The sequence below is a fragment of the Taudactylus pleione genome, unplaced genomic scaffold (genome assembly GCF_031769625.1).
Source record: "Taudactylus pleione unplaced genomic scaffold, aTauple2 ptg000128l, whole genome shotgun sequence".
In the NCBI taxonomy this organism is placed as follows: Eukaryota; Metazoa; Chordata; class Amphibia; order Anura; family Myobatrachidae; genus Taudactylus; species Taudactylus pleione.
The window spans coordinates 1,407,453-1,420,169 of record NW_028284530.1 but is presented as its reverse complement, the minus strand read 5'-3'; the positions used below and the strand labels follow the sequence as shown (position 1 = coordinate 1,420,169).

Below are 12,717 nucleotides of genomic sequence, written 5' to 3'. Positions count from 1 at the left end.
AAGGGAGCTAATTCGCCATCTGTCACTTTCTCTCTCAACCTAAGAAGGGAAACCCTGAGACCACTGCACCATATTACTGGGTTGGATGTAATTTTATCCTTGGCGCAAGCACCTCAGACACCTGTTTCGTCTATAGTGTTCACACATGCCAGACAATATCCGTCTATCCTGCCCCTATTTCTGACTAGATCTTATGGGATTTAAGGGTAAGTGAAAGGGGGAGGGTAATACTGACCTAGGGCTGGCAGGGATCAAGATTCAGTAAATTGCTTAGTGTCCTTACCTGTAGGGATCAGATGGAACAGCACTCCTGAGCAACTCCTCCTAACTAGACTTCTCCGGGTAATATATGTCACCCTCTCTAGTGTGGATCCATGTGTCCACTGACCTAGTCAATGTGCTGTGCAGAAAAATCTATGCGACTCAGATGGGTATCCAATTAGCCGCGATAATGATACATTTTCTCCTGCGAAAACTTTTCAGACTCATTGCACAAATTTGTTGCTTATCGCATGTATGCGCTCTCCCGTTTATCGTGCAATCCTATTGTAAAACCGGCAATAATACATTCGCACGATAATACTTGCAGGGATGACAGGCGAAAAGTACAGTTGAAAATGGGGAAATCAGCCAGTACCCCAAAAACATGTAAACTAATTTTGGGTAACAGTATAGAAGTCTTTTATTGGTCATAATCAAAGGGTTTGGAGTTCTTAAATGGTGTCAAATGGCTGTTATATCCATTTTTCTATAACAGTAAAAATAAGATAGAAATTAATTTTTTGGGGCGAAAGGTAATGCTCTAGTTAAATTAGGGGTACATAAAATGGGGGTAAGTATATTTTTGAGTTATTTTAGGGCACTTTTTTAAAAAAATGTGAAAAATACACCTGCTGCAATGCAATGTTTAAAAGACCTGCCCCATCCATACAGCCCCCCAAAATACCTAAGCCACTACTTTGAACCAATTTTCCTGCACCTTTTACTTTTCACCTCAAAAATTACGTCATTACTGGCCCAAAAAAGCTAATTAAAAATATATTTTTAACTAATTAGTTATTAAGGGGAGTGTCCCAGGGGTTCTGCACAAAGTCCTGAGGTTTTAGCCCAAAAATGGGGATTTGCACAACTTTTCACCTACTCAGAGACGGTGAAATAACCTAATTTGTGATAATTGCTATGGAAGACTTCGGACCTGCGAAAACCGAGGCTAATTGGATAGCATGATGACCATTTTTGGAGAAAAGTTTCACAATAGAAAACTTTTTTCCCGAAAAACGGGTTATCGCGGCTAATTGGATACTAAGTGTAGCTAAACAATACAAAGGCAGCACAACACACAGACAAAATACATTAGAGAATGCAACACCAATTACAAGCAAGTGCAAAACAACTAATTTCATTACAGATTTAATAAAATACGGTGAGGCTGGGTACTGACCTACAATAGTGCTGGGTGTAGGCTAGTGCCTGGGTCTGTGTTGAGGCCTTGTTCCTGGGGCTGGGTTGTGGCCTATTGCCTGAGACTAGTGCCCAGAGGCTCATTATGAGGCCTAGGACATCTAAGAGCTGGAGGCTGGCTTTGGGGTCAGGCGTTAAACGGGGACAGGAACTGGGACCTGTTCTCAGAGTCTCACTGTCTGGTCACTAGGGCCGGGGGAAAAGCTAGGATTGACAAATACAGACATTCTACGTTGCCTTCTAGTCTTTCCTCTTGGACATTTGTCGGAGGAAGGGGGGGGGTTGTCTCCTCTGCTACTTCTTGCGCATCTGTGGGAACTTCGGTTGCTTTCTTCTCTGCTCTGATCACCTACTCTCCAAATTTGGTCATTCTGAGCCAGATCACACGCATGCACATATTTATTGTCTATTTATTAACAGTTACTTATATAGCGCCAGCCTATTCCACTGCACTTTATATATATGCTAAGGCTGGCCCAGTAGAACAGACCCTTATTGCACTGAGCCAGAATTGTAAGGCAGCTGAGGATCAATGAAATAAACAGTGAGAAAAATGTCTACTTTGCTCCAGAGTGAGAAGCCTTTTCATATAATTATTGATAGATCAAGGTAATAACAAGCTGTCTAATTCTAAGTCACACGTAAAGAGGTCACAATTCCAACTGCTTCCACTCATTGGAAATACATGGGAATATGCACCTGTACCCTGAGACGGCCGGATCGACTGCATGCATCTGTCCCCAGTCTTTTGCTTGTGAGAGCGGCCGTCATCAATATTCTCATTATTTGCACCAGCCACATCGCTCAACACTGAAGAGTGTGCAGCACTGTCTACACTAGGGATGGCCATCGACTATCGATGATTCAAAATCATCGATGGTTTATGGCCGATGTTGAATGCTTTTTACTATCGATGTGGGAGAACCAGATAGTTCTCCCCCATCGATATCAATGCATAGCCAAATGCTTTTTTTTCCCAAGGTGCTGGGACTCGGGGGAAATAGCTCCGCCCCCGGCACCCTCAAAGCCCCGCCCCCACATTCTGATTGGCCCACGGGCCAGTAATTCAAAAAACAGGGATGACCATCGGTTGGTGATACCATCTATTGAAAAGTTTGTAGCCATCGATGGCTAATTGTTATTTTGACATCGATGGTAACACCACTGATGGCCATCCCTAGTCTACATGCCTACATCATGCCCACAGGACTTTTGCACATGCGAGTTGCACCCTTACCACCCAGTAACGTCCACTCAGCTATAAATGAGAAGCAACTGAGATGTTCCAAGTGGTGTCTGCAGGTAAATGGTCCAAGTTGTGTCTGGAACACGCGCAAAGTTGTGTCTGGAACACGCGCAGCTCGCTAAGATCCTTCTGCATTCGGTTGCTGCTAGATCCTAGTTGGAGAAGGGTCCTTTCTGATCTCGCAAACACGCGACCGCTGCAGAAGGGCCGGATCGCTTCAGTGTTACCATCCACGTGCGCGTAGAGGGGGAATACATTTTTGTGGCGAGTGTACCGAGCCCGCGAGGGGCCACTCTTGGCCCCCGTTCTGATCCTTGCCCCTCCCCCTTTGGTCGCGGGTTTCTTGGGTGTGACGTCAGCGGTCCTTAGCAGCACCCAATTCTATACCTAACTGTCTGCATTCGGAATTGTGTGCAATTCTGTATCAGGCCAACAGTGTCAATAGTCACGGCAATTATAATGTCAATATACAGCATTTTACTTGATGTGTTTTTGCTGTCAAAACGGCTCCATTTGTCCTACAAATAGAAAATGTCCTGTATCCGGTATCCTGACATTTGTGAATAGCGGCATGCTGCATTAGAAACACATTTCCGTATGTTTCTGTAAGTCATGTGTGAAATATCACATACTGTATCAAGTTAGAAAGCTGAGTAGCACAAGTCATTTTCTGAGCTGTGTATAAGCAGTTGGTTATGGCTTGGGGATTATTAAGATTAATCAAGATTTACAGTAAATTTGGCCATTTCTGTCACTTTTTACCAGCTGTCACTCTGGAACACCCCTTCCCCAAGACTGGAGGAAATAAATACTGTACAGAGTGCAGATTAACCCTTTACAACAAAGTGGTAAATATTTTGTGAGGCAAAACCGGCTGAGCAAAGTATATTAGAAAAAAAAAAATCCACAGATCCTCATTATAAACCAAACGGGGAGAGGGTACTTAGATCTAATTTTACTGTTTTCTGCAGTTGATTGCCAACTTTTATTACCAGCTGAGCTGCCAGATCACGAGAAAGAGGCGCAGGCTGGTAAAATTATGTGGTGTTGAGTGAAAAGTGGGAGAGAGTGTTCTTGTGTACAAAGAAAGCACATATTTTATGAATGTACCTGAAGAATCGCAAAAGCCAGGTCTCTGCACTTTCCTATTTTCTAGTGCCATATGCTATACTTTAAAAAAAATATATATATATATTTTTTTTTTTTACTCTTTTCCGTTAAAGAAAATTAATGAGCCATTTTAATGCAAAATGTTTATACGGCATCAAATCCAGCAGCCTACATAGATTTTCTCAACGAGTCTACAGCTATGGTTTATGAATGCCATTATACATTTTGCTCCAGCGTTTTTCAGGCAAACATGAGAGAAGGGGGGATAATATGTACCTTGCAGGTCAAAAAATGGCATTCACGGTCTCCCCCTTGACATAAAATCAGCTTCCACAGCAAGTTTATAAGGACCATTAAAAATATAAGTATTTGAATCCTTCCCTGTATTCAAGTGCTGTGAAATAATCAGAGCAGATGTCCGCTTGTCACCCGGTACACAGAAAAGACATTCAACCGGTATAAAACACCTGCCTTTTTAGTTTTAATCCAAGCAAAACTCTTCAATAAATGCCAGCAAGTCTAATGTATCACTGGTAGTGAAGGGTGTAGTCTCCGTTTTTTTTTGTTAATGAAACATTAGCCTCTTCCTACAGCTTTCTATTACTTTGGAATTGTAAGAAACAGACTTATAGAAATGTAGTTAACTTTGCTTTTGCTATATGAGAAATTAGTAGCTTTGTGTGAACACACAGATGTTTCTGTATACAGACATTCATCACTTAGCGACCTACCTGTTTAGCGACCGTTCGGACTTACAACTGGTGCTCCGACCAGCTTATTGTGACTCGCAGTGATAAAAAAAAAAGAGACTCTGCCGCGGGAGGAGGCCCTGGCTGTGACGCGTGACACACAGGACACCTTGCCTCCCATGAGGGAAAGGATGGACGGGATGCGGCACGCTTTCGGAGGAGGTGGGACACACACAGGCACATGTCACCCTCAGTGTGGGACCTGATGCTTCCCGGCCACTATACATCCTCGCTTAACGACCGATTCGTTTAACGGCCGAGTCGTAGGAACGGAACTCGGTCGTTAAGTGAGGAATGTCTGTACAGCAAGTTCTGGTAAGCAGAGGTTGAGCTTGTAATGCTGATTGATCGGATTTTCGGTTCTTGGGCCTAAATTCGGAGTCGCACTCAATGACAATGGTCACATAGTTGAACATTTTTTTGCAACTGTGCACAAAAACATCTAAAGACCGGTAAAAGTGCACATACAAAGGTGCTGTTGAGGTCGAGATGGACGTTATCAGAAATCAGAGCCGTAACTAGACTTTTTGGTGTCTTGTGCCAGAGAAAGCATTGGTGCCCCTCCCCCCATTTTTTAAATGGGGACATATTATAGCGCACCTGAAAAAGGGCCATGGCCTTATGGGGAAGCGCCAGGGAAGAGATAGGGGAGGCCAGGAGATGCTGGGGATAAAAGAAGAGGAAGCTACAAGTGAGAATGATAATAAACAAGAAATTGACAGGCCCAAACAGTGCCCCCTGCCCCGCGGTGCCCTGTGCCATGGCACTGGTCGCACTACCCTAGTTACGGCCCTGTCAGAAATATTGTGGAAAAGTGATTGGTGTTTCTGGGAGGTGGCTAGAAATGCAAGCAAGGTCCCTTCAGTGGGCGTGTTATGGGAATGTCGTGGGCGTGTCAATGCAAGGGGCTGCGTACGCAGACACACAGCCGCAGGCATAGGAGGCCGTGGTCAGGCGGAGAAACTGCACCTGCCATAGGGCTATTGCAAGTTTGGATGGTGCGTCCGAAGGTGGCGCATAAAGACGCACCCATCGGTGCATAGGCGCTAACAGTAGGTGTTTTTAGGCCTTGCACATTCAACCGCACGGATGTACACAAGGGAAGGAGTTTGCAGGCCAATGGCATTAACGGCTAGACGGGAAACTGTCAATAGGCGCTTCTGCGTGATCTTTTGCATGCGACTCAGAATAAGGTCCCTTGTCCTTTACAACAGCAGAAAACACAGAAACTCTCATATAAGCATATAGCTAGGGCTGGTGTAAGTTTCAATGGTGGTGTATAAGGAAGCACCAAATACAGCGTGTATAGACGCTGCTGCGTACATTTCTGCGTGCAACTCACCCTAGTGTCTGTTTAAATCTGATCAGCTGTTATGGTCCATTGTATTAGTGTTCCATATACTCTCTGCTCACTGTATGAGGTCATGTGACTGTGGTTGTCATGGTAATCGCACGATACTTGGCAAATTTTAAATGATCTGTACAAGAAGCTTGAAAAAATAACGGGTAAATTAAAGGTTATCAAAGTTTTTTATTATGCTATTAAAACACACATTTTTGTAGAGAATTGCAGATGTAAGAGTAAGTTCAAAGTAATAAAGCATGAAGCCCTTTAACTTGTGCAATTTATCCTGGCAGGTGGATGCATTACGGCTAAGACTAGAAGAGAAGGAATCATTTCTTAACAAAAAAACCAAGCAGCTTCAGGATCTCACAGAAGAGAAGGGCACGTTGGCTGGGGAGATCAGAGATATGAAAGATATGCTGGAAGTCAAAGAGAGGAAAATTAATGTCCTGCAAAAGAAGGTACTGTTCTCACAATGATGAGTCTTGGTAAAATCCTTTTCCAGCCTTACGGTTGTATTTATTATGTCTACAAAAAAAAAAAAATATTCTACCGCCACTTCTCGCATCTATAGAAAATCTTTTTTTGGGGCCAATTTACAGTATCAATAAAACAAATCACTGGTCATGCATCTGGCGATACTGGTTAGCAGGTGAAGCAGAAAGAGCGCGTTTATCCCAATCTGTATTTGTATTTTTTTTTACTCTTATGGCTTTGCTAGTCAGGTCACATTTGCGCATCCCTTCCCTCTCTACCTCTGTCATATTTTTGGTGAGTCACTGTATAGACCACACCTCCAGTAATGGAGGTGTGGTCTATTATCCTTTGATGTCACACTCACATCTACTTTGATGCCACCAGGTCATACTCCAAAGCTGTAACACGGATAGAAGGATGACACCTCATTAAGATTTAGAGGGAAGATCTCTCGTAGTGGGGGCAAAAGACATTCTCGTGGAGATAAAACAAACATTGGCGCATGTACTTTGCTAGATAGCTTACTAAACACCATTGTAGAAACCAGGAAAAGCCCTACGGCAAGAATAACGTTAATATTTAGCCGTTTATATTTAAATGTCTGTTCTTGTATTGCAACATTTTATTTAATTTTTTTATTTATTCATGCCAATCATTCTATATCTGAGAGGTTCTGAGTTACTGCTCTATCAGAGAATATTACTGTACATGCAACTATGCATTAGTGTTTTTTTTTTTTGGCAACATACCTTACCCATGTCAGAGGCGTCACTGGGTGTGGTGCGGCACTTATCGGTCTCTCGCCACGCCCCCTGATGTATGCCATTTTGGGCATCCCCCAGCCTCGCCGGACACAGAGGTTTGTGTGGATGATGAGCGCATCACTATTGCTGCTGCAGTGCCTGGTGACACCATACAAGGGGGTGACACCAAAATAGCACAGCTTCTCACCCGGTGCGGCCAGCACGCCCCTAGTGATGCCACTGACAGATGTGACCTCATACACCTCCAGACGGCCGGTGAGACCGAGCCGTCCGATAGGTGTAGCGTACAGTTTTTTTTCTTTCAATTTTGCATCTTAGTTGCATCTCAGATGCAGCAAAACAATACTCACAGTGCACTACAGACACTGGTCTGTGACTCTAACCACACAAGAATTAAGGCCCCCATACACGGTGCAATATGCACCTAGCGATGCGACGGCCGATCCGACGGCCGACATATCGGGCGGTCCCCACACACGGAGTTATCTTGATGCCCGACCGCCCGATATGCCGGCACCCCCCTCCCTGCATAGCGCTGCATGGGATCATTCGTCGATCCCCCAGATCAATTGAACAAGCAGAAAGATCTGGAGGAGCGACTGACGACCCCACGGGAGCGCGCACTGGCCGATATCATACCCAAACACGGAACGATATAGCGGCGATATCGTTCCAATCCGTCGTATCGGCCGCTATATCGCTTTGTGTGTGGGGGGCCTTTAGTTTTAAACACATACAAGTCGCAGATAAAGCACAAAGGAAATTGGTGTGAGAAAAAAACTTATAGAGATTCAGACGCATTCGCACACAGACGTACAAATGTCGCACATGGAATTGGTCAGTGCAATCTAGTAAAGTCATATTGTCTGTTCCAGTCGTTTTATTTGAGCGTATAAGATGCACATTTTGAGTGAAAAAGACGCTCGGCGCGGCCGTGTCGCCGGGAATCTGGCGCACCAAGAAGGGCTGTTTGGCACGACTGAAGTCACAGTGTATGAGGACACATCTGTGTGTTATGTTCTGCTGACAATTTATGGGAAAATAAGGTGAAATATATCTTATTCATCAATAGGATATAAATCCATTTAAACTTTAATGAATCTGGCAATGCTGATTCAAAGCAGGCAAAAATCCCAGCTGTCACTGCCAATGCATGCAACTAATCCTGCCCTGCTCAAAACATATTAGCTCTTTTTTTTCCTCTATACGATAGATTGATGTCAATTCATGGAAAAAAGCAGATAGTTAGATGATGATTTCCTTTTCTAAATAATAATTTATGTAATTGATATATCTTGTTGTCTGTCGGAACTGGCACTAAATATCTTGCAGTATTGATTTACAGCACAAGGCATCTTTCCTTTCAAGAACGGAGAGAGAAATAATTGCTGCTTAGTTGTCTGCTCCAGCTGAGCCGTTTAATGGTTCATTACGGCAGAATGTGGTAATGCCATTTCTGAGCTGGATCACATTCCCAATGTGTTTCATCCATAATGCAACATAATAAAAATAGGCCTGCAGTGAAGGAGCCAATGGAAGTAAAAAAAAAATAAAAAAAAATTGATCCCGCCAATACATTGCCGTTTCAGCACATGTTTAATTACTGCAAGGTTCCCAAAGAGGCAATCTCCAAAGTTTTGATTGTTTAACCTTTAAAAGGTTCATCATAGTTATTTTGGCTTTGAAATTGTTGGTAGATTAATCACAGGCAAAATGTTTCCCTTGTCTAAACATAAATTATCCCCGTTCACTGTTTACTCTTTTCATTGTTCAGAATTTTTTTTTTTTTTTTTAGCACAAGCATTTTAGAAAGCATCTTGGCATTGTGATAACTTAAGGAATGAAGATTTTTTTTTTACAATTTGGAATAGGTCATATAGAATGTATTTACTTTATTGTGCAGAGACACAAAATTGGCGAAAGACAGCTAAACCCAAAAATTTTTAATGTTCAACTGTGGCTGATCGAAGTATTTCAAAATTATATTAATTATTTATATCATCGGCAGTATTACTTAGAAATGTTTCAGCATGACCTTTCTGTTGGTCTTCCTTATGAAATGTAATTTATTACAACCACTATTTCTTTTTCAGTGTTCTATGTTGAATTGTCAATAAATTTGAGAACACATTTTACATCTGTATTTTTATGTCAAATGCATAGACCTGTACATGAGGCCTTTAATGTTCAGTTGAAGGCCCAACGTGTAGCATTGGTTGCTGGATGCTGAACCACGCACAGTAGGCCAATGGACTAACCATTTTTTCCATTGTGATGCACCATCCAACAGGAGACCTCACCAGATTCACATATTTGTGACATATCAGTGTGAAAAAGAATTCAATACAATCGGAATAGTTAATAAATGTGAGATATTTGGAAAAAGCGAAATGTTATTCTAAATAATTTACGATGAAAATGTTTCATATATATTCCCTATTGTATATCATAGACTTATTGTTAATGGTTCTGCCTTGTTACTCATAAATTTGTGTGACACCCTCAGCCTAGTGTCCTGACACTTTATAAAGTGGAACATGATGTGCCTCAGCTAAAGTGGGTGTAATTCCAGGTGTGATCTAGGCTTGTAAAAGTTAAATAAAGTCCTTTGTCTCATTGCATTTTGGTTTACTCTGCCTACACAATGGAACATATTACCAACAAATGGCAATTATGATCATTAATAATGCCAAAAAATAAACAAATATAATGTATATCCTATAAATAAGTAAGTAAAATGGTACAAAAACACTTGGTCTACATATCTGTGGAAAGTTTGCAATGTGGTCAAATGATGTACTGTAAACCAGGGCCGTAACTAGGGTAGCAGGGCACCGCAGGGCAGGGGGCGCTGTTCAGGCCTGTCAATTTTCCTGTTTATTATCATTCTCACTTGTGGCTTCCTCTTCTTTTATCCCCAGCATCTCCTGGCCTCCCCTATCTTTTCCCTGTCCTTTCCCCATGAGGCCATGGCCCTTTTTCAGGTGCACTATTTTATGTCCCTAGTTAAAAAATGTGGGGGCGCCAATGCTCTCTCTGGCACAGGGCACCAAAAAGTCTAGTTAGGGCTCTGCTGTAAACCTTAGGCCATTGGTTATGACTAGAATAGAGGGCTGCAGGGGACCTGTGACGTCACACCCACGTGACCCGGCATGAAAGGGGGAGGGGCGGGGATGCTAACGGGGTCCCCTCGCGGGCTTGCTGCGCTCGCCATGCTTCGGGCACGGTGGCTCGCTACGCTCGCCACAAATATTTATTCCCCCTCTATGCCCTAGTGGATGGTAACGCGGGAGCGGTCCAGCCTCCTGCAGCGGTCACGTGGTGGTTTATACATCACAGAGGTCCTTTAGCCACATAGGATCTAGCATCAACCTTAGGCCATTACCATTCCAGCCACCATATCTCAGCCAAATGAAACAGAGGAGCAGCAAAGACATCATGTGACAAAATTAATTTGTTGTCAAAGTACCGTGCAATAATATCCACCCCATATCTTTTGTCACATTTTGTCCTGTTTTTAGAACATTCTCTTAAGTACGGCTTGGTGAAGAAACAACCCTCTGTCATTACATTGGCCCCTCCTGCTCATGTGACATCACTATAGATCCCATCATTTTAAAATAAAAACAGCAAGACACCCTTATGATCTAAAGTTTGCTTGTACTGTAAATATTATCCTTCCCATCCCTTTGGTTTTACCAAATGTAAAACAATTATACAGATGTTCCTCCATCCACAAATCGCGCCTTGTTTAAAGCGCCACAGACTTAGGGGTGGTCGGGTGGGCTGAGCCCGGCAGCTTCTGTAAGATTAGCTCTTAGCAGCTGCCGGCAGGCTCCTCAAGCAGGGTTACATCAGATGCGACCTTGCCAGGGAAAGCCCAGCCTGTCGTGGTCGCATGTTATGCAGTCATGCCAGGCAAGTGGTTAAAATGTCTTCTTGGAGATACTGGAGGTTGCGGGATGTTGCACTGGCGCGGGGACGCTTGTCATTACTTTCTTGCCTCCTGCTGCTCAATGATCTTATTTGTGACATTGGGTGGCATGACCACAATGATGTGAATGGCCACAAATGGCAACATCAAGCCCTGGAAAGCACACTTAACTGGGTAAATGAAGAAATCTGAGAGTCTGGCCTACTTTCTCCGGAACATGGGAGAGCTCCCAGAAATTCAAATGTCTCTCAAAACATTGGCAAGTAGGCAAATTATATTTGATTTTCGTTTATGAATCTAGCACATTTTCTATTTCTTTTAAAATGCTTATTGATTTTTCTATACACTTTAAATCTACAGCAACCAATGTAGAGGCAGAATTTATTATCCAGGAAAGGAATACTGATATTTTACTATCTTTTTCCTTATGCCAGGAACTCCAACCTGTACCTCTATCTGTGGGGAATGCATTAGGATCTTTTTTACATCTGGAAAGGAAGGTGTAAGACCAGACAAAGGAAAGTACTGCAGGCTATCCCTGATGATTTCCATATGGGATGGGGTAGTGGACGGGTAATGGGATAAGATTGAGGGGAGAGAGAGACAGAGAAGAGAAATGCATTATATCATTATGTCATATCTGCTCAGAATTCCTGGAATAACTGAATAGCAGTTACGGCCCAGTTCTCGGCTCCCGGTTAATGGGACCGCTCCAGTTACAGAGCATTTGGATTGTTAAAGGGCCTCTTGGAAATAGACGTATTCTGGGGTCTTCAAAAGTATATCCTGAAACATTAACTCTTTTTGTGTAATGTTGCAGTAAAGCTATCAATTTGGGGACACCTTTTGACTGGATTACAGAGCATTAGCAAATTAAATTACATTAGATGACTCTTTGGCCTGGATTTATCTGCGAGTGCCAGGGTTTAAATCTCCCTCATTCCCATTGCTCTGTGCATGAGATATTGGGTGCTGTAAACCTCAGCCCTTCTTGACAAATCGAGACCTTGATGTGTTCAGACAAACTATTCAGAAAAGGCAAAGGCCCTTCTAATACGAACCACATGTGAGTTAATGTTGGGTAACATCCTTGGTTAATGGAGCAGATTGTATTTTCTGTACATATTGATTTGTCTGACTGGGTCTCACTCCTCTCTATCACTAAATATTTTTACTAAAGAATTTCCCATGACTGGCTGAGGTCATACAGAGAAAGCGATATTGTTCTGCCAGTCTGGACAACATTATCTAATTACTGGAAACCCCTCCTGGTTATTTAGTTCATTTCGTTGTGATCTTCAATTGGTAACAAAAAAAGTCATGTCTTTTGGAAGGGCTTCCAAGCTTGCAGCTTTAAGTCAGCTGCCAGGTTAATAGATAAGATAATATATCTATCCCCTTGTGTTTCTTATTTTGAATATTAAAACTAACCTCTGTAATCATATAAAGATACAAATGTGTATGCTGAGTAGCATGCGGTTTATCACACACTAAAGGGGGTGAAGCACACAGAGTAAGGAGGGTAATCTTATAATATGCAGAGGGGTATGCATCTGGCTGGGCTTCCAGCCACTATCTTTATGCTGGATTTGATGCTAGTCATTATCATCAGTGTGCACTTTTCACTACCC

At 42.7% G+C, this 12,717-nt stretch overlaps 1 protein-coding gene across 1 annotated transcript in view; it reads left to right on the top strand.

The window, feature by feature from the left end:
- ERC2 (ELKS/RAB6-interacting/CAST family member 2) overlaps positions 1 to 12,717 on the top strand; it is a 1,040,188-nt gene that overhangs the window by 379,974 nt on the left and 647,497 nt on the right. The window contains exon 9 of the mRNA XM_088472750.1: positions 6,205 to 6,372. Within this exon, the coding sequence (XP_088328876.1) occupies positions 6,205 to 6,372 (168 nt within the window). The remainder of the gene's footprint in view (positions 1 to 6,204; positions 6,373 to 12,717) is intronic.